The following is a 26,190-nucleotide window of genomic DNA, read 5'->3' as shown; positions in this document are numbered from 1 at the left end:
CAAGCAATCCAGGCTGGGCCAGGACTTTGCAGCACTAATCCTTCTCCTGGGCTGCTCCGCTGTCCTTTCAGGGAAATACTTTTATCAGCACTTAACCGAGAGTTCCTCGTGTTGGTGCAGCGCCTCCTCCTTCCCCCACCTCCAAAGAACATTACTCACAATTTGCAGTTTGCAGCGCAAAACTAATTAAAGATGGAATAAATTACCTGCTACATGGCAACACGTCAAACMGTATGAGAGGTGAAAAACACCCAATATTTTATCCCAAATCAATACCTGGCCTGATGTCTCAGGCAYTTCCAGATGAACACAAAGTTAACATAAATATCGGCACAATTTTTAAAGCTCTCCTTTAATCTATTGTACAAACAGATATATATTAGGAAAAAAAATTGAAAAAGAAATCTTTTCCTACGCATAAAAACCATCAAGGGAAATTACTTGAATTATTCTATTTCCCATTTGTAGTTGCTGAGGCACAAGATATATTTAAACAGTTGGTAGAGAAAAAATGGGAAGCATCTCCCATATCAATGTACAGCYAGCATGCCAAACCATGAATGTAAGAGCTAAACAAGGGATGAATACATCATGTGCAAGAGTCTCACATGATATAAATTATTCAATACCTGACCAAAGAGAACAGCTTTCAGGAGAGAGGGGGAGGATCTCAAAGTACTTTTGTAGTTTGAATACAGACAGTGGTAGGAATAGATGCAAAATCTTTTTAACTCTGTTAAATAATCCCGTGTATTTTCAAACTGTTTCACTGGGTGACATCCATCCAGCTCTGGTGTCTACCATAAATAAAGGTAGATTTCATCTAACACAGTGATGACAATTTTAAAATAAAACCAACTGTAAAAACAAAATAACTTGGCACGTGGGCAAGTGTGTATTTTCAGAATTTGGGCTGTCCCCTCCTTCCACTTGGAGGATTTGCACAGCCCTGATGATATTAAAAGTCTTTTTTCCTTTATTAATTCCAAATTGGCTGTACAGTTTGGGATGTTGGGGAGTGGATTTGAGACTGCTATTAACCTATCACACACCATTCCTGTTAATGTTCTGACGACTTGSACACAGACAGAGGCTTTTGAAGTGAAAACCTGAACTACAAAAAAAAAATCCACCATAATAAATTACACCTCGATTATGGGGAACTTGTTGGTGTGCTAATTGCAGGGAATTCCCTCAATGATCTCATGTATGATTTTCAAGCAGTTCATGTCACTCCAAGGGAAGTTTATAGCACATACAAAAGTTTTGGCAACAAACAGAGCAGTTCTGTTGCATTTGGAGACATTGCATTGCTTTGGTGCTCTGAATTAATAACACAAATTCTGACAGAGTTCCTAAAAACCAGAATAMTTTGAAACTCCTGGGCATGCTGTCCTTATTAATCCATATCACAGTTCATAAAATAATAACATTCCAGGTTTTTTCCTCTCTCCAAAGTAGCCTGGAAGCCCCAGAACTATTCTATAAAATCCTCCCAGGTTGTGAACTGTAACTAAACCATTTTTCTGCTGCGATCTCAATGATTTGATAACTGATATTCYGACACCTGCATTTTACAGCAGGAATCTGAAGCTAGTCCTGATGAACTCCACTCAGCCTTCTCAAGTCTTTAAACAATAAATCATTCCTCAGTAAAAAGCTTCAAGATTTCCATATCCACCTTAATGCTCCTCACAGAGAAGCCCCAAAAAATCAGAAATAAACCCAGGCAAGGGGAGTGGCAAGTCSAGTCAAACCTCACAATTCCACAGAACTCACTTAAAAGCCCCATTTCCTGCCTTTGTAGTAATTCCCGTATTTAGTATCCACAATTTTAAATTTAAGCAATTACTTATTTTGATTTGTCTCAACTTGAAGTAGCAACTTTTATGGAGAAAATAACTTAAGTGTGATTGAATCCGTATTTTCAGCTGGAAAGCACCAAAACCTGGAGATTCCAGACTTCATTAATCCAAACAATACAACYCCAAAGAGGGACTCTGTGTAAACCAAATAATTTTTCTCAAAATGAATTTCAAAACAGAAAATTTTARAAGAAAACAAAACAAGAAAAATCACCCATGAAACAAACAACTGGATAAAACTGACTGGATAATTTGCCATGGTTTGGTGTTGGGTTTGGATTTTCTTACCTCCAGAGAGGTGCAGAGGAAGCATTCCACCTGAGGAAAGAGACCTGAATGTTTCTAAGGAAAGGTGATGATGGAAAATTATTAAGAGGAGATCCAAATGCCGAACACACAAGGAATTCCTCCAGGTTCAGCCAACAGCTGTGCTCTGGGAAAAAAATCACCCCAAGTCCAGCTCTTAGCAGAAATGTTAATAAAGTCCTAACCCCTGAAGACTTTTAATTCTGCTGGAGTTTCAAACACAGCTGTGCCCTGGTCTGGTCAGGGAATGTTCCCAATTCCTTGGGACATTGTGAACATCCCATTTACAGGYACCAGACACCACTGTCCTGCAATGCAAAGGAAACACAACCTCCTATCAAGTCATGTCACCAAGGGACTGCAAGTCAAGAAAACTGAAAAAGTAACACACAAACTCTTTATTTAAAAGTTTAAAGTATCAATGCACTTCAAAGCTTCGGCTCTGGGCTTCTGAAAGTGTTCTCAGGGAAAAGAACACCATGCTTCATGCATGGCTCAGTCAGACTCAGGCAAACACACATGTGAGAATGAGACTTTTAACAGCCTGACTCTTCCCTGGCAGGCAGATGCTGAAAGAGGGAAGAAGTTGGAAATGCCCTCCTGCCATGACTGAAAATGCACTGGACTGAGGGCTGTGTTAGGCTGTGCTGGGAAGAGATGACTGAGAAGGGGTGCAAAGAAATGTTACCCCAAAGAAGGGTTACCTCAGAGAAATGTTATCCCAAAGAAGTGTTACCCCAGGGAAGTGTTATCCCTAAGAAATGTTAAGCCAAAGAAGTGTTGCCCAGAGAAATGTTACCCCAAAGAAGTGTTACCCCAGGGAAATGTTACACCAAAGAACTGTTACCCCCAGCAGGACATCAATGCAAGACAATGGGACTTCAGATTGTCCAGAGAAGCTGTGGCTGCCCCTGGATCCCTGGCAGTGCCCAAGGCCAGGCTGGACATTGGGGMTGGRAGYAGCCTGGGACAGGGGGAGGTGTCCCTGCCATGGCATGGGTGGCACTGGATGGKATTTAAGGTCCCTTCCAACCCAAACCATTCCATGATTCCATGAATTTGGAGAAGAAAGCATAAAACAAGCCACCTCTAAGATGTTTGAAAAGGCAACAACTGCCACACAATCATCGCTCTCACCACYGCCACAGAGCCCAACTTTTTACCAAGTCCCTCAAAGAGTTTAAACCCTTACCAGAAGAAAAGGGCAATATTGTTCCTCATGCTCCAAAACCACTGCAAAAAGCAAGGCCTTGGTGCAGAATGAGCAGAAAAAGCCCAAAGCACCTGCTCCTGCTTTGTAGCACCAGTTGTTCTGCCAAGCAGTGGCGACACTYGAGGCTGTGCTCTGCCAAAGCATCTGGGTTGAAAGCACCACGGTGTTGTTCTCTGGCACTGCTGGCCAAGTGAGCACAGAACCACTTCCAAATGTCACTCAATCACACACGGCTCCTCAAGACTTCTTTGAGAATTTGTGGAATTGCTACGATTTCTTAGCAGATCCAGAGAGCCCGACCATGTCCTACCAGAAGGTGCCAGAGAGGACTTCCTTCCTTTCTTTTTCTGTCCCACTAAAGGGTAAGGGGGGACTTCCCAACATTTCTGCAAAAAGGGAGTGGACAGAAGTGGAAAAATCGCCTTTGCCATCATTTGGGAGAGCAGAGCATGGCAGACCCTTCTGAGTGTCACAGCACTGGCCACCTTTAGCCAACAGTCCAACATTTGAAAGCGTCAGCAAGGATTAAATGATTTTGCCAGGGGAGGTTCTGATTGGAAATCAGAAAAACCATTCCCTGCAGAGTGGTCAGCCATTGGAATGAGCTTCCCAGGGAGGGGGTGCAGTCCCTGTCTCTGGGAGTGCTCAGGAGGAGTCTGAATGTGGCCCCWGGGGACAGGGTTTGGGGTGATGCTGAGTGATAATCTTGAATCCCAATTTTAATCCCTTTAGTGAAGAAATTCCYCCTGGTGTCCAGCCTGAGCCTCSCCTAGARCAGCTTTAGGCTGAGCTCATCCTGTCCCTTGTTCCTGTGAGCAGAGCCTCCTGTTCCATGGGAAGCTCAGACACGAAAGTAATTTTGTGCTCCCAGCTACCAGGATTTCATTCCTGAGGGCCAAAGGCACATCAGGCACATTAGGAATTTCCTGTGCTTGTCCCTTCCCTTGTAACTGTGCTGAGGACTCCAGAAAGGGCTGAAGGAAAGAGACTCCCTGACTCTCCAAACAGCGATGTTTCTCCATGGAGCAACTTGTCCAGATGCTTCCAAAAGCTTCCTGAGGCATTTCTTGTTTTCCAAAACTGATCAGGTTCCTATCTTTGAATAAGGAAAGACAGGYCTCTGTCAGAGGTGCCATTAATCCCAAGGTGCAGTACCTGTCTAATTACCTGGTCTTTGATGAAATTCAGACGATTCATTAGGAGCTGATGTTGAAAGGAGCCCAAATCGCTTTGTTTAAGTAGCTGCTACCCAGCCTTGCTCAGAAGACACCAAYTCACTTTTCTCTAAATTGATCAAAAGGCTTATCCAGGAGGGAGATTAACCATCTTCCTAATGGGTTCCTGCAGCTTCTTGGGAAGACGAAGCTACTGCTAATCTGTTATCAAGGATAATGTGGATTTTTGATGGCAAAAAGATACTGCTAATAAACTCGGACCCATGGGAAAAAGTGTGACATGAAGTCAAACAGTAAAACACWGTGGTAAAATATTGTAACCAGTAAATACTGAGCAAGTGTATCTATRCAGAGTATTTGTAGGGAAGGAATTGATCCCTGGGAGGGTGCCCAGAGAAGCTGTGGATGYCCCATCCCTGGAARTGTCCAGGGCTTGGAGCAACSTGGGATAGTGRCATGGGGTGGAAATGGGATGGTTTTGAAGGTCCYTTCCAACCCAAATCATTCCAYGATTCTGTGAAAGCAACAATTCCCTTCYCTTCTCTATCAACCCCTTCCCAGAAAAAATGGTGAAGCAGATTTTTCATTMATGTTACACAGGCTACAACTCATGGAATTACAGGACACAAACAATTCCTCAGGTGTCTGAATATCCACGGAGTGTTTACTCAAATACCTGTAGCCAGAGTGAAAGATTTCAARTGCAAAGACGTCACTACGGATCTGGAAGTGTTTTGAACCCAAATCCCCGCTCCAGACGAAGTTAGCTCCCAATTCTATTTCAGGAAAGTGCCTTCTATTGAAGAAGTGGAGTATTCAGCTGGCTCCGTTTTGGTGGCACTTTTTCTGAGCGGAGAAGTGTCAGAATTTTTGCATTTGGATGGCAGCCTATAGAGGCTGGATTTCTCCCAAGAAAAAATGAAGTTGCGCTTCTTGCCTTCCCCTGGAGCTCCACATGCCTCCAGACATAAAAGAAAACACCAAACAAACAAAGAACACAACAACTACTTTTTGCCTTTCTCAGGATCCAACAGTCATTGCCTGGGGCCTTTTGCTACCAGAATCTTTGTAGGGAAACAAAGCTGAACATTGAATTTAAGCTGAAGGTGCAGAATCCTAACTTGAAAACTGACCCACTGATTTGGGTGTGAAACAGCCTCTTTTTTTCTGAGGAAAATCTCTTCTCTTCAGAAAAGAAGTCAGGAAGACTCCTAAAGTCCACGGAGTCAGCCTAAYCCAGAGGACAAGAACAACTTTACAAAAACAATTTCTCAGAAGATGGAAGAAAAGGTGAACTTTCGAAGGAAATCTACAGAAAAGCAACACAAAATTCTCCCAAGCTTTGTAAGTGAGAAGGAAGTAAAGAATTTTCCTGAAACTGCAGGTCAGGAAAGAAGTAGTTCTATTTCTATAGATATATTTATATATTATATATACATAACAAAAGAGAACAATCTTGAGGTTTTTTTGCTTTGACAAGAGGGGAAAAAAGGAAAAATCAATTTTCTCCTGAGATATCACAAATCCAGAGAGAAGGAAAAAGGGATTTAAGGAGTAGTGGACAAGAGTGGAATTAACAGCTGAGGAAGCATGGAAGCAGTTGGGTGCCCCTGGATCCAGCTGGGCTGAGAAGATTCCCAAACAGGACCACGATCCCTGGTGCAGGGATTCAGCTATTTTTGTCTGGGAATTGGTGCTTGGAAATCTCCTCTGACCACAGCTGCTGCTGCAGCTCTCTGCTGGCACAGTTTACAAATAATGGTTCTTGCTTGATACAGCCTCCTTCCAATTAGGGAAAATGGCAAACYGGGAGAGGCTCAGTGAAAACTGAATTTTGTAAAATCCTGGGATGTAAAGGAAGGGAAAACACATCAAAACCATCAGCCAATAGCTGCACTGCTCACCTCAGGTTTCTGGGCTGTGACCCTGTTTCCTTGCAAGATTTAAAAGAGGTTTGTGCTCTTATCAAACAGCTGCCCAGGGACAGGAAAGGTCAGGAATAATCAGCTGAGTTTGAAGACCACCAATGACAAAATACAAGATCTGCATGAACTAGTATAAATTAAAGCACACAAGACTAATATATATATTTTTAGTTATTTATTTATCACAGTTATCTTAATGCTGGGATCAAAGTTTTCCTTCAACATCCCAGATTGTCCAGAGAAGCTGTGGCTGCCCCTGGATCCCTTYGAGTGYCCAAGGCCAGGCTGGACATTGGGGCTGGGAGCAGCCTGRGACAGTGGGARGTGTCCCTGCCATGGCAGGGGTGGCACTGGGTGATCTTTAACCTCCTTCCAACCCAAACCATTCCATAATTCCATGATCTCAATATGCCAATTTCAAAAAACTGAATTTTGGAGAAAACTCCAGAGATGTGAACATTTAAGCCTAAACAGAAACACTGGTTTATTAATATCCTCTTCTTAGCCTAAACACCAGAATAGACCTAAACTCCACACTGTGGAGACAGCACTGGACTCAGGGAAGTCTCCAGGAATTACTCAAAACTATGAAATGATTACTTGAGTTTACAGCTGAAAGTTTTATAAAGSTCTAACTTAAGAAACAAGAATAAATCAATTACCAGATCRCTTTTTTTACAGTCCTTAAGGACCTAACACAGAGCCTACCTAAAGCATCACATTAACAGAACTATCTGGAACACACCTGGAATTATGATGGACATCGGCTGCTTTTCAGATATTTTGATAAACTTCAGTAAGTGAAATATTTCCAAGGGCTAACTCCCACTTTTATTCCAAACCAGCACAAAGCCTCTGGATTACTTAAGGGTACAAAACTTAGTAAATATGTTTGGTGGAGTTTTCTTAATTTATTTCATTTTTTATAAGCTGATCTAATACATGAAAGGCATTGTTTCACACCTACATGAAGATAAAAAACAGTTTTAAATTCAACCTTACTGGTGGAGAAGGATCTGATCTCCTGAGAGACACTTACAGCAAGTCAGAACTCAACATAACAGGTGGAATCATAGATACTTTTATCAATACGTAAAAACTTGGAGAACCACTTCATTCCATTTAGGAATCTTCAGGACCTCAGAGGAGCATGAAGATGGATGACAACTAAAAAAGCATGTCTGGATCTCCATGTACTGCCAGAAAAAGTTCATTTTTCTGGAGTGGTGAGGCAGTCCTGAGGAACTGTGGTCTTTAATCCCAGTATTATCAAACTKTTCTCTTTTTAAAGGCCTACACAACCAGGTAAGAATGAAGCCAACCTCCCACACCTTTACAAACATCATCCTTCTATTTATTTCCTGGCACAGCACATCTGCTGATCCCTCTACWTCACATCTGAGGGAGCACAAACAATCGGTAAGCTCAGCCCAAAATGCCGAGCTCAAATAGGGAAGATGCCCAAATACTAAAATTTTCTGTGATTTTTGTAAAGAAAAGGAAAAGCGTTGGATAGTTTAGCAAACTTGAGGTCCGATTCTCTGTTCACAAAGTGGATTCCATGAGATGAAATAGAAGTTAAGAGTATACACAAAATGAAATCAGTTAGAAGATCCAGAATCAACCAGTAAAAGAACTTAATGCTCTGCTTGTATCCTCAGTTTTTGAAGGGATCTATAATAACCAGTTTGTTAGGAAAATACAAACACCAACAGATTCCCCTGAGAAAGGATAAATCAAGAATAAACCTCTCGTCTCTGGAACAGAACTGTTGCCACTTGCTCCACCTTTCCAGCAAAGATGTTCAACAGCTGACTCTGTGTGTAATAAACTCGGATCTAGAGYCCCAAAGATATTTTGGGATTTAACTCAGCCAAGTGTCACCAGGGGTTAGGTGTGAGTGTCAGGGAGTGCTGAGCCTCAGGAACCAGGCTTTTCCCTTGGGCTGATGGATCCATGCTGGGCTGGGTATTCCCTGCTCTTCCCAGGACAACTGGAAGGTCAGAACCTTCAATCTGATGTGTCATCCTAAAAACAAATCATGTCCCTTGCTCTCTAATCTAATCACWGCCCTTAAGAGCTTATCAACAAACATGGTTTTGAGACTGTGGCGTCACACTGGAAACGTGAGAGTGAAACATGCTCAGTTTTATGTTTTCCAAGCTTAATTGTGTTCCTAAATGYAGCAGGGTTTAACCAGACCCACTCAGGTGACGTCTGAGCTGCACCCAGTGACATCAGAGGGCTGACAAACGTGTCCTTAAGCTGCCTTATGGAAATACCCAAGCTGTTCGTGGACAGCTGATTGCACATTGAGACATGGAAACTCTGGGAAAACCCAGTGAGAGGAATTTATTCCCTTATGTGTAACCAGGAAAAAACTCTGTCATCGAGCTGAGCAAATCCTGAGTTGCTCTGGAAAGTTGGGATTCACCAGCTTGATCCCAGTTAGGCATCAAGCAAACAGAACATCTGGGCACCACTGAGCAAGAGCATTTGATATTAAAAACATTTAAAGCCACACATCAAGAGATGAATTGAATAGAACAGGAAGCATCAGCCTGACTAGAAGAAGAGAAATAAAGATCTTCAAGTCATAATGTCCAATTTCAGCAAGATTTAGGAGCAGGATTTGCCCAATTCTTGCCTCCACCTGCCTGATAAAGTATCATAAATGGAATTCTTACCAAGAACTTCTAGTACTCAAGCCTGGCTGTTGAGAGAGCCATCCTACGGTGTTTACGTATTTTAAAACCTAAACCCAAAGGAGTAGAACTTTCAGGGATGGGGGGAGAGGTCACCTGGTTCCATGATTTATAAAGCAGAATACCTCCTACAAACACTGRCTCCCCTGCTTATGGATTCCACAGATTATGCTCAGAACTGAAGTGGCACCAGTTTAAGTCAAGCTCATCTAGCAATGATGAATTTAGGGTGTTGTGTCTCCAGAAAGGGTGCTCAGGCCTTGGCAGGGGCTGCCCAGGGAGCTTTGGAGTCCCCATCCCTGGAGGTGTCCCAGGAARGGCTGGAGGTGGCACTGAGTGCTCTGGGCTGGGGACAAGGTGGGCAYCGGGCACAGCTGGSACTYCGTGGGCTGGGAGGGCTTTTCCAGCCTCAGGGATTCATTGGAATGCCCACACAGTACTGTTGGGTGCAGTGAAAGATTTGCACCCTGGAGGTCCTTCAGGAGCAGCAGATTTCAGGGTGTGACTCCGGGAAAGCTGTAAAAGCTCCCGAACCAGAGCTGCCCATGCCCAGTCCTTGGGAAGAAGCCTCCCCTGGATACGAACCAATGGCTTTTCCCTGGAGCACAGGGATTCCCTTCAACACCTCCTTCACTCCAAACTTCACTCCAAAGCCTCCCAACCCAGGCCAAAGGGATAAATCCAGGAACATTTGCCCCCAAAAGCAGCAGACACAGCACACAAAACGGGATGCACAAGACAGGGCCACTCCCAGCAGCAGYCACCTGAGCCAGTAAATCCCTGGGACAGGGCACAATTCCAAGATTCCCTGGGCAGCTCCAAAAGCAGCCTCGCCACCCCATTTCTGCCTTACCCAAAAGAACTTTTCCTTTTTATTCCCAGACTGAACACTGACTCTAAAGGCAGCAGAAAAGACTCTGTATGTGCAGTGTTATGTTCATTATAGACCTYGGGCATTCTCTGCACTGACCAATCATTCACAAAATGGGAAATACTTTTTAATAGTAATTATTATAATTTTTAATCTGAATTTTATTTTTTTGTTCAAAATCAAAATTTTCTCAAATCTAAGTGAGTCCTTGTTGTTAGTAATTATCAACAGAATTAAATTTCAGCCTTGCAAAAAAGACGCCTCCTCACAACTTAAAACTTCATTGAAAGTTACGTCAAAAGGTTTTTAAAAGACAGCCACATGCACTAGGAGAYAAAATAAATAGAAATTACTTTTCCAGAATATTAAAACTATATTTAAGAACAGCAGCATCTAAAGATTTTATGGTTTTGATGCTTTGCTCTGCTCCTGCATAAGGAAAGGAGCATCCTCCACCAGCCTGCAATTACATGCCAAAACCCTGAAACGGGATTTTTGTTTCCTTTTAGAYGAGAGCTGAGGCTGAAAACTTCAATTTTCAATATCACAGGTACTGAGCCATTCTGGAGGAGGGGAAAAAAAACCCCTTTTCTTTTAAATAGGCAACTTCTTTTTAAATATGGATGCACGAATCTAACTTTAGCTGTCCAGGTTTTCACATTCCTGCTCTCAAATACAGAAAGTAGAGCATTAATTTAGTCTGTTGACTTCAAGGTTATCATTCATTGAGGTCAATGACTCCACCTCTGAAAAGCAGAATTTCCACTTTCAGTTGGAGAAGCGCTGCCCTCCCTCAGTGCTTTCTCACAAAAACTCCCAGGYAAACCAGCACCAACCCCTCCTGCAATGGGATTTATCCATGGAAAACCAGGGGTTAACCCTGGGAACATCCAAGTCCTCATTAGCTGCTTGTGTTTCAAACTTCCCCTCCTAATTAGCAGCTCTGTCTCRGACATGATTTTTGTGGTATCTTCTGTTTATGGCAACCTTGTGTTGATGTGCTCAGGCAGGACCTGAATATCCACCAAAAATTCCCCACGAGGATCCAGACGGACAGARTCCAGCTGGGATCAGTCCCTCACCACCAGGAACATCAGCAGGAGCCACAMAGTGCTCCAGTAGGGAATCAGCACACAGAGCAGAAAACCAGACCTCGTTTCCAGCAACTTTAAACTCACAAGAGACACTCCAGGTGTGTAACATCTCAGTGGAACCAGGAGGAGAATCTTCATTTCCACGAGAAAATCAAGGAAAAGGATAAAATGCTGCTGGCCCTAGAAGTTTCTGCATTTTCCAGGTAAAACTTCCAGTGGCTGTGGCTGAAACAGCTCAGGTAACACAGGTGAACTCCAAACAGAGAGTGGCAGCATGGACACGCTTTGTTCTGACTGCAGAACAACACAGGGCTTTTTCTGCTTTGGTTTCTGTCTCTTTTACTACTGACACAAATAAGAACATCCTTTAAAATAGCTACAGGCTCAATGAAATCAGCAACTAAATCATCAAAATAGGAGWTGGGAGAGGACTGGCCCAATTCTACATTATCGTTGTATTCTTCCATCAAACAAGCAGCTGGACCCTTGCAGACTCTAAACCCCATCCAGGAACTCCCCAGAAGTCTTTCCTCTGGATTTGTTGAATTTTAAGAAGGAATACAGTTGGGGGAAGACAGGTATCTGTGTGAGAACTGCTGATCTCACTACTCTTCCAGTAGCCTTATTGAAAAGTACTGGATTGGCCTTTTTCTTTTCCAAAAATGACCATTTTCTAAAAAGTTAAGAGCAACATGGGCACCTCCAATGTTTTATCAAACTTGAATATATCATTATCACCTTTCCTTGGTTCTCAACATCTCTGATGCATCCAATGAAATTCCATGTTGATGAGAATAATTTGATGTAACATTTTGTTACTCTGTTTTCTCACAAAGGTTACAAAAAGAAGCTTTGAGCTCTTCAAAGGCTTAAGAATCAGACAACTCAGTATTTTTAGATCCTTAYTCCTTAGGCTTCAGCTAAATAGGAAAGTCAAAACCAGAATGCTGTTAAAACCAAAAGATTTTTATGAGAAATCTCCATAAAAAGGATGGGAAAAGGAACAACCAAGCACTGAGTTATACAGGAGCAGGACAAGATGCAACACTAACTCTGGAAACACCAATTTCGAAACACAGGGTGAATCCTGTCTGTAGGAACCCAGCACAATCCAAATTTGATGCTACCACACCATAAAAAGCGATGACTGACCATCAGCCCAACTACACCCCGAACTGTTGGGTTCCTTCCTTTTCCATAACATCCCGAAGTGACTTGCAAAGGACAAAGAAGTGAAAAACTTCCCATTGTGAAAACACTTTTAAATCACAAACCGCGTTCTGCGGCATTACCTCTGTTACCACAACATGACTGAAATACAAACTTGGCTTTTTCTTTAAGGAGCCGAACCMCAGCTTTGCTTATTACAGGGAAAAGCAGAATAGATCCTAAAAATCTACAGTAAAATGGAAACGTGAAATCATCAAATCGCTAAGGCTGGAAAAGACCTCTAAGACCATCAAAGTCCAACCACTACCCCAACTCTGCCCAGTTCATCACTAAACCAGGAACCCAAGTGCCACATCCACAGTTTCTGAACACTTCCCAGGGTGGTGATTCCAGCACTTCCCTGGGCAGCCCCTGCCAAGGCCTGGGCACCCTTTCCATGGGGAAATTCCTCCTGGTGTCCACCCTGAGCCTCCCCTGGCCCAGCCTGAGGCCGTTCCCTCTCCTCCTGTCCCTGTTCCCTGGGAGCAGAGCCCGACCCCCCCGGCTGCCCCCTCCTGTCAGGGAGTTGTGCAGAGCCACAAGGTCCCCCCGGAGCCTCCTTTGCTCCAGGCTCAGCCCCTTTCCCAGCTCCCTCAGCCGCTCCTGGGGCTCCAGCCCCTTCCCAGCTCCGCTCCCTGCCCTGGACACGCTCCAGCCCCTCCAGGGCTCTCCTGCAGGACCCACAACTGGACCCAGCCCTGGAGGGGCCTCTCGCTGCCCAGCCCAGAGGGACAATCCCTGCCCTGCTCCTGCTGGACACACAATTCCTGATCCAGCCCAGGCCCCRGTGGCCTCTTGCCCCCCTGGGCACCCCTGGGCTCGTGTCCAGCCCCTGTCCCAGCCCCCCAGGCCCTTTCCCAGCTTTCCAGCCCCTCTGCCCAGCCTGGAGCTCCATGGGGTTGGTGTGACCCCAGGGCAAGACCTGGCCCTTGGTACAGTTGGCCTCAGCCCAGGGATCCAGCCTGGCCAGGTCCGTCTGCAGAGCATTCCCACTGTCCACACTCCTGCCCAAATGTGAGCTGCCTTCAAACTGACTGAGAGTGCAATTGATTCCCTGCTCCAGATCACTGATAAAATCATCGAAAATCTCTCAGTTCTCCAAATGGCATCTTAAAGTGCCCTTTTGCTGGCTGCCCTATACATTACACAGGGCAAAAAGAGAAGTTAAATGTGCTGCCAGTTTGTTTTCCTGGTGSGTCAAATTGGAAAGTAACATTTAATATTCCCATTTCTTCAAATTTTCACTTTTTTTTTTCTTAAAGCAGTGGGCTTTATATAATTCTGGGTTTTCGGCTGAAGTGGTTATCTAAAATTAAAGTATTTCATGGTAGAAAAAGTGAAAAATGTCGTGTTCCTTAAGGGGATTGTTTCCCCAGTGATGCTGTGGTTAATTGTAGGGGTTTAGAGGTCAGCTTCCAGGACAATGAAGTGATGCCCATTACAACAAAGAATTTATTGACCCTACAGAAGCTTTCTCCCTTTAACCAAARGTAGTTTAGACATTACCAGGCACATCTGATCAATTACCCTCAAGAAACCATCTTGAAAATGCAAGAGAACCACCTTCAACAACCACAAAACCTTTCMATTTCAGGTCTGAGCTCTCCCAGCTACTCTGAACTTGAGGCTGAGATCAGYAGAGTCACCAAATGACTCTTGCTTTTTACTGAACCACAAAATAACCACAGGCCAGGTTCTCATTTTAAGGCCTGCAAATCTCGTTCATTCTCAGAACCTCAGCACACCAAGACTGGCTCTCCTAATAAACAGAAAACTGCAAATAAATCTGACCTGTCTAAATTCCAACATATCAAAAGCATAAAGGTCTTTGTCCTGGTTTTCAATCCATATTTATCAAGGGACTTGTAAAAGAAGACAGAATAACCACTTTAATTTCAAAATCTTGTCTGCATTTCTATTCTGCAAGCTCATAATTCTACAAGCTTGACATCACCAGGAATTCTGACCAAAACTGAAAGTGCTCAAGTTGAAAGTTTTAAATCAGATGAATGTATTGCAACACAAAACTGAATTCTCTCAAACACTGTCATACATAAGGTACTATTTCATAACATTATCTCTCCTTTCAGTTGTGGGATGAATATTTTTAAAGCTTTCAAAACATTTTCTCAATATTTAAGTTCTATTTTAATCTGTCACTGCCTACTAGACAGAGATCCCCAAATCTGATGGGACATCAATTTTGAGACTTTTAATGCTGTTCCTCTAGATTTAGGTATTTAAAACCAATGAAATATCCCTTTGGAGTAGTTTTTCCTCTCCTCTTCTTTGCCCAACCTAATTTTAGAATTCTTTAGACCCACTTTGACTTGAGCTTTCAGCACGCAAACCTCGGAGTGGAATGAAGGATGTTTGGTTTTCACAGAGTGAAATCTACTTGCAGCATCTTGGTCCTAATCCAAAGGCTCCATGTAAATATACCCTCCAAAGCTGTTTATGCATGAACAGCTGATGCAACTGAAAACTGTCAATCACCAGATGAGCTGGATGCACACGTAAATCTACCCAGCTTTTTTTTTTTTTCCCCAGCCCCAAGGATTCCTGGGCTTTAAAGCTGAACAAGCAAACCAAAGATCTGGTTTGCATCTACTACACTTTTACAACTGCTTTTAGACTTTTACAACAAAGAAGGGAATTTGGGGTTAGAACATACAGCAATCCTCTTGGACAAACTAGATTGTATTCTGTTTCTACTGCTCATGATTTTCTATGTCAAAATATGAACCGTATTTCCAGCACAACTAAAARTCAGCCATTGAATCTGCAAATACACTTGGCACTTCCAGGATTTTTGATTAGCCAAAAAATGGAAGAACCTCCTAAAATATCAAACAGTTCATTTAACTGGCACCTTCAAAAGCATTCCCATAGAAACTTGGAAAACAATATTTCCACTCAGGAAAACCATTTTCTCCCGAGAAGAAGAAGACTTTTCCAAGCTGAGAAGAGTTTACAAAGAGCAAAGAAAGATTTCAAAATTCTGCAGGTTCTTAAATATTCTACCAAGTCAGAACAACATCATTTTGGGGGGAGACAGAGAATGGGACAGCAACAAAAAGTACATCAAGAACATCCATAATTTTTCATTGTAAAAATCCTAAATATAAAATCACCTGTATGCATCGTCTTCTTTCAAGTCTCATATCATCCTGCGGGGTTGTGGGGACAGGGGGAGTCCAGCAGCAAACAACACTGAAAAAGGCAAAAAAAAAAAAAGAATAAATTTTTTAAACTGGAGTCACAGCTGCTCAATTGAACCCCAAGACAAACTAAGGAAACCCAAACAGAAAATGTTTTCCAACAGTAAAAACAAAGACAGAAGTGACAGAGACTTATCTTTCACTGATACCTAATTTTAGAAAAACTTTCTGTGTCCAAATTTCAAGGATTKACTTAAATTTCAATTGGTCATTGAACAGTTCTGAAAATTACGGTCACCCAAAAAAAATTGACAGTTGCCCATCTTGGCCAAGCCCTTAAATATGTGAATTTTTACAGAAATTCAGGACAATATTTCTAAAACACAAGTGAACTTGTGGGATTTTCCCACATCAACACGCAATAAACTTGAATGTATATAAATTCATAAATATTAATTTCTCCTCATAGCCTGATGAAATTGAATTAGGTTCACCTTACTGCAAATAATTAAAAAATGCTCTGAAAAATAAAATTATACTTTCCATAAGGCAATGAGATATAAAGGCATGAGTTTCTAGAAGAAAACCCCAACAGAAGTTAAGAGGGAGGGAAAGATAATGAAAAAAAAAGATTAAAACCCAAAACACAACACCCAGCAACTAACACTTGTCAAAGTATTTCTCAAGCATTTGTTTTTCACTTGTTCTCCAACAAACACTGATATTCTACAACCCAAGGAAATATCAAAATCACTTAGAATTACTGAGAATTTTAGAGAACTCTGCAAATTACTGACCAGCTGGAATTGGAGAGTCATTACTATTTAAACACCTCCTGAAATATGTAACTTCAGGAAAGTGTCAGCAGCCTAAAATGCACTCAGACCCTGCAATTTGAGCAGCAACTGGCGCCGTTCGCTCCATTTCCCTGCAACAATGAGAGTTCAAACCCCGCACAGCCCACCCTGGGCCCAGCCTGTCTTCCTGCCACCACACTGAGGGTGTCCCTGTGCCATTCAAAGGGACCCACACCAAAGGGAAGGGGGCAGGAAGATAAGGAGTGACTTTTGGGACCCATGTAGGAGCAGTGGTTGTGTCGGTGTTTTAGAATTCTTTTTTTCTCCAAAAAAAGGGGAAATCCCTCAAAGGGGGCATCCCAAATCTTGCTTTTACTGCTGCAGTTCAACAGAGTCCTGGAATGTCACTGCCACATCCACAGCTGCCAGGAACTTGGAAAGAAAGGATGGTGACCCCTGTGAAGATCTTACAAAGATCCTACCAAGAGGGTACTCTTGTGCCTAAATCGCTTCAGTTTGGGTGAAAGGCCTGGTCTGGTTCGGGTGCTGAGTGAACACGTCCCAAACTGAGCTGAGTCCCAGTGACCCCAACAGAGCCAGAGCCTAGCATTCAAAAAGACAAAACAAAGAGCAAACTCTTATTTAAACAAGCAAACMACAGAATCCAGAATGGTCTGGGTTGGAAGGGATCTCAAAATGATCCCATTCCACCCCSTTGCCATGGCAGGGACATCTCCCACTGTCCCAGGCTGCTCCCAGCCCCRATGTCCAGCCTGGCCTTGGGCACTCAAAGGGATCCAGGGGCAGCCACAGCTTCTCTGGGCACCCTGTGCCAGGGCCTGCCCACCCTCCCAGGGAACAATTCCTGCCCAATATCCCATCTGGCCCTGCCCTCTGGCACTGGGAAGCCATTCCCTGGCTCCTGTCCCTGCAGCCCTTGCAAATTGTCTCTCTCCATGGTTCCTGTGGGCTCCTTCAGGCCCTGCAAGGCCACAMTGAGCTCAGCCCAAAGCTTCTCCTGTCCAGGCTGAACAATCCCAGCTCTCCCAGCCTTTCCTCCCAGCACAGCTGCTCCATCCCTCTGACCATCCTGCTGCCTCCTCTGGGCTCTCTCCAGCAGCTCCACTCCTGGAGCACCAGGTTTGTCCATCCCACACCGGTGTCCTACAGAGCCTCAGCCCTATCTCTGAAAGCTTTCTCTGGCCAATGACACTGCTTTTATTCCTTTTAACTGCAGCATCTCTGGACACCTGGACTATAGGAAGCCTTTTCCAGCAGCAGCCCAAGCACTGAAGCCATCACTCTGAATCTTTACCATCCTGTAACTCAACCACAGCTCAGTAACCTCCCAGTCCCACCAGTGCAGGGCCAGTTTTAATCCTAAACCAGCTTAGTTCAAACTGTCAACGGAGTTTGAGCAATTTCCAGCCAAAACATCGTGGAGTGTTCAAACACTGTCTCCTCCCTATTCCACCATGGGAACGGTCAGCTCCCAAAGCAGCTGGAGAGGGAACCACAGAGCCCTGAGTTAGTTTAGGATTCGGAAGATACTTGAAGGGCTACCWACACTAAGGAAGAGCTGCTGCTGTGAGACAAAGTTATTAACAGGGAACCAACACATCTGTGCATTTCAGAGCTAAGCAGGAACACAGATCCACCCCAAACCAGTGTATTCTTTTCCCTCAGCCTCCTTCCAGCTCTCCAGCAATCAGCCCATCCTGGAGAACTCATGTGGAATTCAGAGGTGGAGAGGAAAAGCAAAACCTTAGCAGAGCCCAAAGCTGCTGAGTCCCCATGACAGTAGCAGTGTTACATAAAAGGGTAACAACTTTGGAGGTTTTTTTAAAATAGATACAACCAAACTGCATTTCACTGCTGCAGGGACAGCACCTTAAACTCAGTCACTGCGTCTGCATTGCCAAGTTCTTAAACCAAAAGGCCTTTCAGACAGCCTTTACAAAGGCTTCCCAGTTTAGATAATAAATTGATGATAAGAGGAGGCAAGAGCAAATCCTACTCATCACACAGTCTGTAAGATCATTACTAGAAGAATCCCCTCAGTAATAACATTTACTGGGCTTCAAGAAACCAGTTTGATCTACTTACCAGTATAGAACAGAAGTGAATTGGAAATAAAGGAGGAGAGGAAGGAAGAGATGACAGGAAAGGTGTTAAAAAGCAAATTATTGAAAGTGGTAGAGCAAACAGAAGAATAAAAGCTGAAGTCTTTTATTTAAACAAAGAGAGCAGTTCTTAGAAATCAACTCTGCCAAAACTTTACCTCGTGCTTTTGTTTCCTGTTTTAATCACTGCTGCTTTCTGCTCTTCATCTTCCCTACCCACACGAGGCTCCTCTGATCTCCTAAAACATAGGGAATGGGATCCCCTATCCAGAGCCACTCCCTGCTCAGGAGCAATTCCAAGKGTGGAGTTACACGAGGTTTAGTCAGATACACCAAGGATGCTGAGCACGTTTTATTCCCAGTTATATCCACAATGTTATAAAGATGGTGCCTCTGAATAACAAAACTTTGCTGTGTCTCTGATTTTTCCTCACACCCCAAGACTGGTTTCCCTGCTGGACTCTTGGAGAATTCAAGCTTCATTCCCTTTATTCCCTGTATTCCTTAGGAGCATCCATCCCCTCCTGCAAAACACTCAATACTCAACACACGTCAATAGGTTCACTGCAGATCAAAGTTGGGTTCTGAGCAATCAGACTTCTAAATCCCTAAAAGTTAAAGTGCAAAAACCATTATTAACATGAAAATTTAATTAAAAGAGAAGTCTGCTGGGGAGGGGTTTACTTTTTATATTTTGCTAATTAAAACACTTCACAGAGAGATTTATTTTCCTTATTCAGGATCACGGTATTACAAGATTCAATATGGAACCTTTTTGCATAGTGAGGTTCAAGTTTTTCCTCTGTGAAACAATTATTTTGTAATTTTTGAAGTCATGAAAATACAGAGAAACCCCTTCATTTCTCATGGTTACACACACTGCTGGCAGAGCTGAACATAATTCAGGTCACTGACCTTCGGTGAACACAGGCAGGCCTGTTGCTAGCAACATAAAATATAAATACTTACTTAGAAACCAAATTTTTTTTATTTATTTACTAGGAAAATTATCCTGAGCTATCCACAATGCAATTTGGGTTATTAACATACTGGAATAGAAAGAATGGATTTAGATATTTGAACTATGCAGCGACAACCAGTGAGGAGGTTTGACATAAGAAATTGGGCAAAAGATTCTTCAAACACACCAGATTTGGTGTTTTATTTCAAATACTGCACAGTGAAATGCAAAGTACAATCAATACAATTGGAATTAAATTCATAAATCTTACAGTGTGCTCAATGATTGACAGCTTCCCAGAGGGACAAAGCTGAGGAATTCCAGAATCATTGTTTTCCCAGCACCCAGCACATGCAGTGTGCTTTGTTACCAGGGAAATCTCATGTGTTTAATGTCCAAACTAACAGAGATCTGAAAGCTAAACACACACAAATTCACTGCTGCTGTTCTACTTGTGACCAACATATGTGCTGATCTATCTAAGGAATAATTCACGAGAATGAAAAGGGAAAGATAAAAAAAGGACTGCTTGGTACTGAGTTCTGCTTTGTACAACAACTCAGCTTCACCTGCAAAATCACAGCAGAAAATTAAGAGCACATTATGGTTTCAGTGTGAAAAGCCAATATATCCCTTCCCCCTTCTGGGCACCTGCAGGTTCCTGTATACCTAACAGACTGAGCAGTGAACAAAATACAAAGATTTGTGATCAGCCTCACGTCTGTCCTGTTCCTAAAGAATCAGATCCCCTTCTCCAGGTTTCAGTTCTGTGCAATTGTGGAGCAGTCAGTAACTGCAGGTTCTCACTGAAACAGCAACTGCATTAGGGCTACAGAATAAGGAAATTGTGAAATCACAGAATGGTTGGGATGRAAGGGACCTTAAAGATCACCCATAGGCAGGGACACCTTCCACCATCCCAGGCTGCTCCAAGCTCCATCCAACCSGGCCCTGGACAGTTCCAGGGATCTGGAGCAGCCACAGCTGCTCTGGGCAAAGGTTTAAAACTCACCATCTTTTCAAATTCATAACTGAGTGAAAATAAAATACCTCTTTTCAGGATACTTTGTGTGTGTAACAGAACCATGAGCACAGTCACCTTCTGATGTCAGTTTACCCTTGAGTATGGGGTGCAGGTTTCTCCTCAAACATGGAAAGAGAGTGTTAAAAATTTGGAAATGGGTTTTTTTTTTTTTTTTACATTACTGGGGAAAAGTCAACAACAAGGAAAACTGAGTTAATAGCAGACTTCCCCAGTACATCACTCATCTTCCTGAGGAGCTGGAATGTGCACTGTGAGTTTCCAGATCAGGACTTGTGAGATGCTCATGAACCAAGCCCAGCTAAATCAAAACATGCCCAACCTTTTTTTTTTGTTTTGGTGTGTGCGGAAAATGATTTTCAGAGTTCCAAAAAGCACCAGTTCCTCTAAAAGAAGATGCTGTGAATGACTGGYTTCACTCTTATGCTAAATTTACACCACGTGATGCAAGAAGCCATCCTTGAGGTGTGAAAGCTTGTGGAAGCAGCTTTCCTGAAATCACAGAGTTTCTCACCCAAATTCAGACCTGGCACAGGCAGAACTGCAGTTGCAGCAGAGCAGGGATTTCTTTCCAGTAGCAGAGGCACCKAAGCAGCCTCTGCCTTCCCACTGCTGCTGCTGGAATGAGACAGGGGCACTCAGCCAACTGCACTGGGGGTAAATGGGAAGCAGGAGAAAACCCAAGACCAGAATTATTAATCCCATTTCAGTCCTCTAAGCTGGGCCACTGCAGATGTGCAGCAGCTGGGACAAAACAGGGCTGGTCAGGCCAGTGGTTGTGTYAAAATACACTCAAAGTGCACCTAAAATACATCCAAGTGTGATTTCATCACCCACAAACCAATGGTGACACACCAGTATTAATTAAGGCAGATTTCAGAGTGCAATTTGAGTCTCTGAAACACTTGATTTATAACACACAATTTTTTTATACTACACATTTTTTTTAATCTATTTATGAAATGCATCACTTCTAAACACGTACGGCTTTCCAGGTGTCTGAAGGAACTGGAGTATCAAATTTATAACTGACCCATCCAGCCAGAGAAGTCAGGATTTGTTTATTTAAATATTCATTTATTCATGTGAACCCCAGAATAAAGCCTGAGGTTTTAGAAAGAATTAAACTGAGACAGTGRTGGGGTAAGAAAAGCCCCACAACAAAGGTTTAAATACTTCAGATTTTTTACATAATTTGCATATGATTCTTTACTTACTCACTGACTACAAATATTAATTTTAGAAGCACAAACTTCAAATATTTTCAGTCCACCGACCTTATAAGGAACCTCAATTAGATGGGGGTGTGGCTCTKATTTCCACCCACTTACTAGTGTCAGACACAAGTCAAACCACTGGATTTACATTCCCCTCCCTCAACCAAACAAAAGGAAAAGATGCTGCAGCTGGAATTGCCCATCCCCTGCAATATCAGCAGCTTGGAAATAAAGTCACATTCCAAAGTGGAAGATACATGAGGGATGTAAGTTAGTTTGTACACAGAGAATTAAAATACTTTGCAGAGCTGAGATTTTTCTGCAGGTATTTTTTTTYCTATAGATGTCCTCACCAAGACCGATCATTTCATGTATAAAAACTGTTTCTGTTCCTTGTGGTTGGGAAAAGAACTTGAGAAATGCAAAGCCAAACATGCCCTAGTAGAGAATTGCATTCATCATTTCAGAACTTCAGAACCAGAAGCCTCAAAGGATCACAACCTTCCTACTTCTCCCTGAGTTTTTCAGCCATAAAGGAAGAAGAATTACAGGAACACCTAAAGYTGCCTCAAGTTTCCACAGAATGTTGCCAAACCACTCAATTTACAGATCTTTACTACAACCTTGATATTACTACAGCTAATTATTCTTCCAATTTAGTGGTCACGAACTACTACATCCACTCTTTGTTGTACTCTTTATTTACAAACTGGGCTCTGTTTCTCAGAGACCTGGCAAGAGAGGGGACTCAGGTGCAGCCACCTGAACTTTTCCATTCAGGATKAGAGCTGGAAAAATCAAAATCAACCTTATCCAGACCGCGACAAACTCGAGTTACAAAACTACTTCATATAATCATAAAGATTCATGGGAAATGATGTGTGGAGCTGCTGTCACTTGTGCAAATGAAATAAAACTACTTTCAGCTCAGTTTTGGCAGCAGATAATTCTGATGTTGCTCTCAAAGATCTAAAGTTACATATTTCAAGTATAACAATGTAGATGCTCRTTGCCCTGATGCAGTAGTACCTTTAATCTTGAACGTTTCCAAAATATTTTAATACATGGAGAAAGGCACAGATTTAGTCTCCCAAATTAAAATAACAACAAGAATCACTGCAAAATAACCAAACACAAAGGTGTAACTGCTGGCTGGCTCTGTTCWGAAATGGTGCTAATTTGCAAGATTTTAGGCAACTGACTTGTTTTAGCCACATATTGGTTTGTGAGCATTTTTAATGACTTCTGGGAGTCTTAATGACTTCTTTTCAAACGCACCAGGAACTGCTGTTTAAATTACAGCCTTCTGACAGCTCCCATTGACAAGTGCAATGCCACAACCTTAGCCTTTCATTATTCAGATTTAGCCWGGACAGACATAGCTGGTTCCTCTCAAACTGCTCTTCCAGCTCTTTTTAACTTGGRATACACCACACCAGCTCCAGCTTTCTCCAGACATGACAGCATAGAAGCACCACATTTAAAAACCTTGCTCAACACACTTTCAAACAACAGTACCTATAAGTTCATTAACTTTGAAAACTGACAGTGGTCAAGTTCAGGCTCCAAAACAACCAGATGCATTCAAATCAATGAAAATAAATGAAATTATTTCATTAAAATGAGCATTTGAAGGCTGAAGTCTCCCAAAAGCCRAAGCTGATCTGGCTGCTGTGTTCCCAGAGCCCTCCCTGTCCCCAGCCCATTCTTGCGCCACATCTGGCACCTGCCCCGGGCCGGTGAGTCACTGCTGCAATTCAGCAGCACGGAAAACACTCACTTCTGTTTGATTACTTTCCTGCTGACTCTGCACAGCTCCACAGCCTGAATCTGCCTGAAACTCATGGAACTGAATGTGTTGGAAGGGACCTTAAAGATCACYCAGTGCCACCCCYTTGCCATGGCAGGGACACCTCCCWCTGTCCCAGGCTGCTCCCAGCCCCAWTGTCCAGCCTGGCCTTGGGMACTCAAAGGGATCCAGGGGCAGCCACAGCTTCTCTGGGCACCCTGTGCCAGGGCCTSCCCAYCYTCCCAGGGAACAATTCCTGCCCCAYATYCCATCTGGCCCTGCCCTCTGTCCATTTGAAGCCATTCCCTGGCTCCTGTCCCACYATCCCTTGTCCCCAGTCCCTCTCCAGCTCTYCTGGAGCCCCTTTARGTGCTCTAAGGTCCCCCCAGAGCCTTCCCTTCTCCAGGCTGGACAYCCCCAGCTCTCCCAGCCTGTCCAAGAGCAGAGGGGCTCAGACCGTTTTTCTGTCCCTCCTCAGGATTCGCTGCAGCAGCTCCACACCCTGACGTTGGGGGCCCCGGAGCGGGAAGCAGCATTCCAGGTGGGATCTCACGAGAGCAGAGGGGGAGAATCACCGTACATGAAAGACATGAATAAATAAAGCTCCCATATTTTCCACACACTGTTCATTCCAAGCCCTTCCATTTCTCAGMATGCACATCCTTGTCAGCTCCAAACATTTTTCACCAAATATGAATCATCTTTAAAATAATATTTTTTAACTTCCCATAATTCAGGATGGGTTTACGTTCCATCTGTAGCGCATTTGCCATGGCCTTATTCCCCGGTTAAGGAACCGCTGACCTAGAAAACTCTCATTGAAGAAGGAGATAAACTAACGAACTTCAGGAAATTTTCATCTCATCTGGGGATGGAGTCAAAACACCTTTTTCAGACTCAGAATTCCAAGGTCTTGTTGCATTTCTCTTTTCAGCTTCCATCCCTGCTGTTAAGCATAATATTAAAGCAAATCTTGGTATATCCCAAGGTATGCCRAGATACAGGCAGGGGGAGGTAATAGCCTGCAAATTCCTCCGTTTTAAGTGGTATTATAATCCATAAGAATAACGCAGGCATCCTATCCAAGTGATAAAAGCACATGGATGCAAGAGAGAAAAGCCAGCACAGACACTGRGTGCAGATCAAGCAGCAAAAGCTTTACTGGGTACATTAATTATCACACTGAACTGAGATTTCATCAAACATTCACCTCCAAAAAGACAGTTACTGTGAGTTCATTGGAGACTCCAGAATATTTGTTCTCCTAGAAAAAGCCATTGTCTTTAGTGTTAAAAAAAATAAGCCCAGAAYGTACTCATCATAATCTAATATCTACCCAAATTCTTTAGAGTTTCATGCAGGAATTCCTCATCAAGCCTTCATCCATGTATGGATACCTCACAAAAAGAATTTATCATTTATAAAGTCTTCAATAACCAAAAAGCCACCACACTCTTTCGAGTGAACAGATTGTCAGTCACCCCCAGAACGTTATTATTTCCAGCTTATTGATATGGAAAATAATAACTTTCTGAGCTTCAGGAATCCAGCAAGAGGTTGGGGCTACCCTGTCATGAGGTGATTCAATCCAGAGTGGACAGGTCCTGGATGTGTAGTTCAAGCTTAGTCTGTAAATTTGGGAGAATGTTGGCTTTTTGAGTACACTCACTATGGAGAAGCATGGAATTCACTTTTGAATATTCCCTGATGGCAGCTGTAAGATAAAAATCTAAGAGAGACATTTCTTAGWGAGATAAAAGCCCAGGAAAAGTCTAACAGAAGCCTCTCAGGTTCACTTGGTCTAACTCAAATTTTATGAGGAGAAATTGAAAAAGTTAAACATTTGGRAGAAGTTTATGTGAACTTCACCAATTCCAGCATCCCAATATGGGATGACACTGAGCAATCTGATGCTCTCTGAGTTACTGGAAATTCATTCAAGAAGACACTGCACCAAATTTTGACGAAATTATCCATTTAAGTATTTAGGTCATGGTAAAATTATACAATTTTTATTAAATAATTGTATCTCTGCCAGCATTAGAGGTTGATAAGGGCCTTACTACAGAAGTTTGGTTTCCTGTAGCATTTTTTTCCCCRATAAAAAAATCCWARAATGGTTTTAATAAGGCAGGTTGCAGGAAGTAAATGAGGACAAATAAAAAAACACCCTGCTTTTAAATCCTGACCTTATAGCACTCCAAAGAGCACTCAGGATCACCACGTCCAAGGTATCCAGGAAATAAAAAGGCAAGAAAGCCTTTAGTATCCCACTGAAGTTCACACTCCCAAGAACAGCTTGGGATGGATGGAAAGACTCCAAAACAAAGCCACTTTTCCAACAGATTTTTTCTTTGCTTTTCTACTAATGATCCCAGTGAATTCCATGGAATGATGTGCTGTTTTTTASGGAAGACTGCTGTAAAAAGGCAGCTTTTGACACAGTTCTGCTCTTGTTCCCATGCTGGGAATAGCTCAACAAGAAGGTCTTAAGTGTGCTCTGAYACATTACACAGGYTACCCAGGRAGCTTTGGAGTCCCCATCCCTGGAGGTGTCCCAGGAAGGGCTGGAGGTGGCACTGAGTGCTCTGGGCTGGGKACAAGGTGGGGATCAYAGCTGGGACCTTGGAGGGATTTTCCAACCATTTTCCCAATCATTCTGTCATTCTCTGATCCAGCAGCCAAGGCCTACTCACCCTTTTTTGCTCAGACATTTTTGTCTGAAATAGTTCATGGA

General features: G+C 43.0%; 1 protein-coding gene across 1 annotated transcript in view; it reads right to left on the bottom strand.

Annotated features, from left to right (window-relative positions):
• Window positions 1–26,190, bottom strand: part of DYRK1A (dual specificity tyrosine phosphorylation regulated kinase 1A) — a 69,578-nt gene that overhangs the window by 30,826 nt on the left and 12,562 nt on the right. The window contains exon 2 of the mRNA XM_057386895.1: window positions 15,498–15,576. Within this exon, the coding sequence (XP_057242878.1) occupies window positions 15,498–15,507 (10 nt within the window). The 5' untranslated portion in view covers window positions 15,508–15,576. The remainder of the gene's footprint in view (window positions 1–15,497; window positions 15,577–26,190) is intronic.

This window comes from Malurus melanocephalus, unplaced genomic scaffold, assembly GCF_030028575.1.
Source record: "Malurus melanocephalus ecotype Western Australia unplaced genomic scaffold, MMel_1.1 scaffold_1093, whole genome shotgun sequence".
Classification (NCBI taxonomy): Eukaryota; Metazoa; Chordata; class Aves; order Passeriformes; family Maluridae; genus Malurus; species Malurus melanocephalus.
Note: the sequence above shows the minus strand (reverse complement) of the source record. Positions and strands in the feature narration are given on the sequence as shown.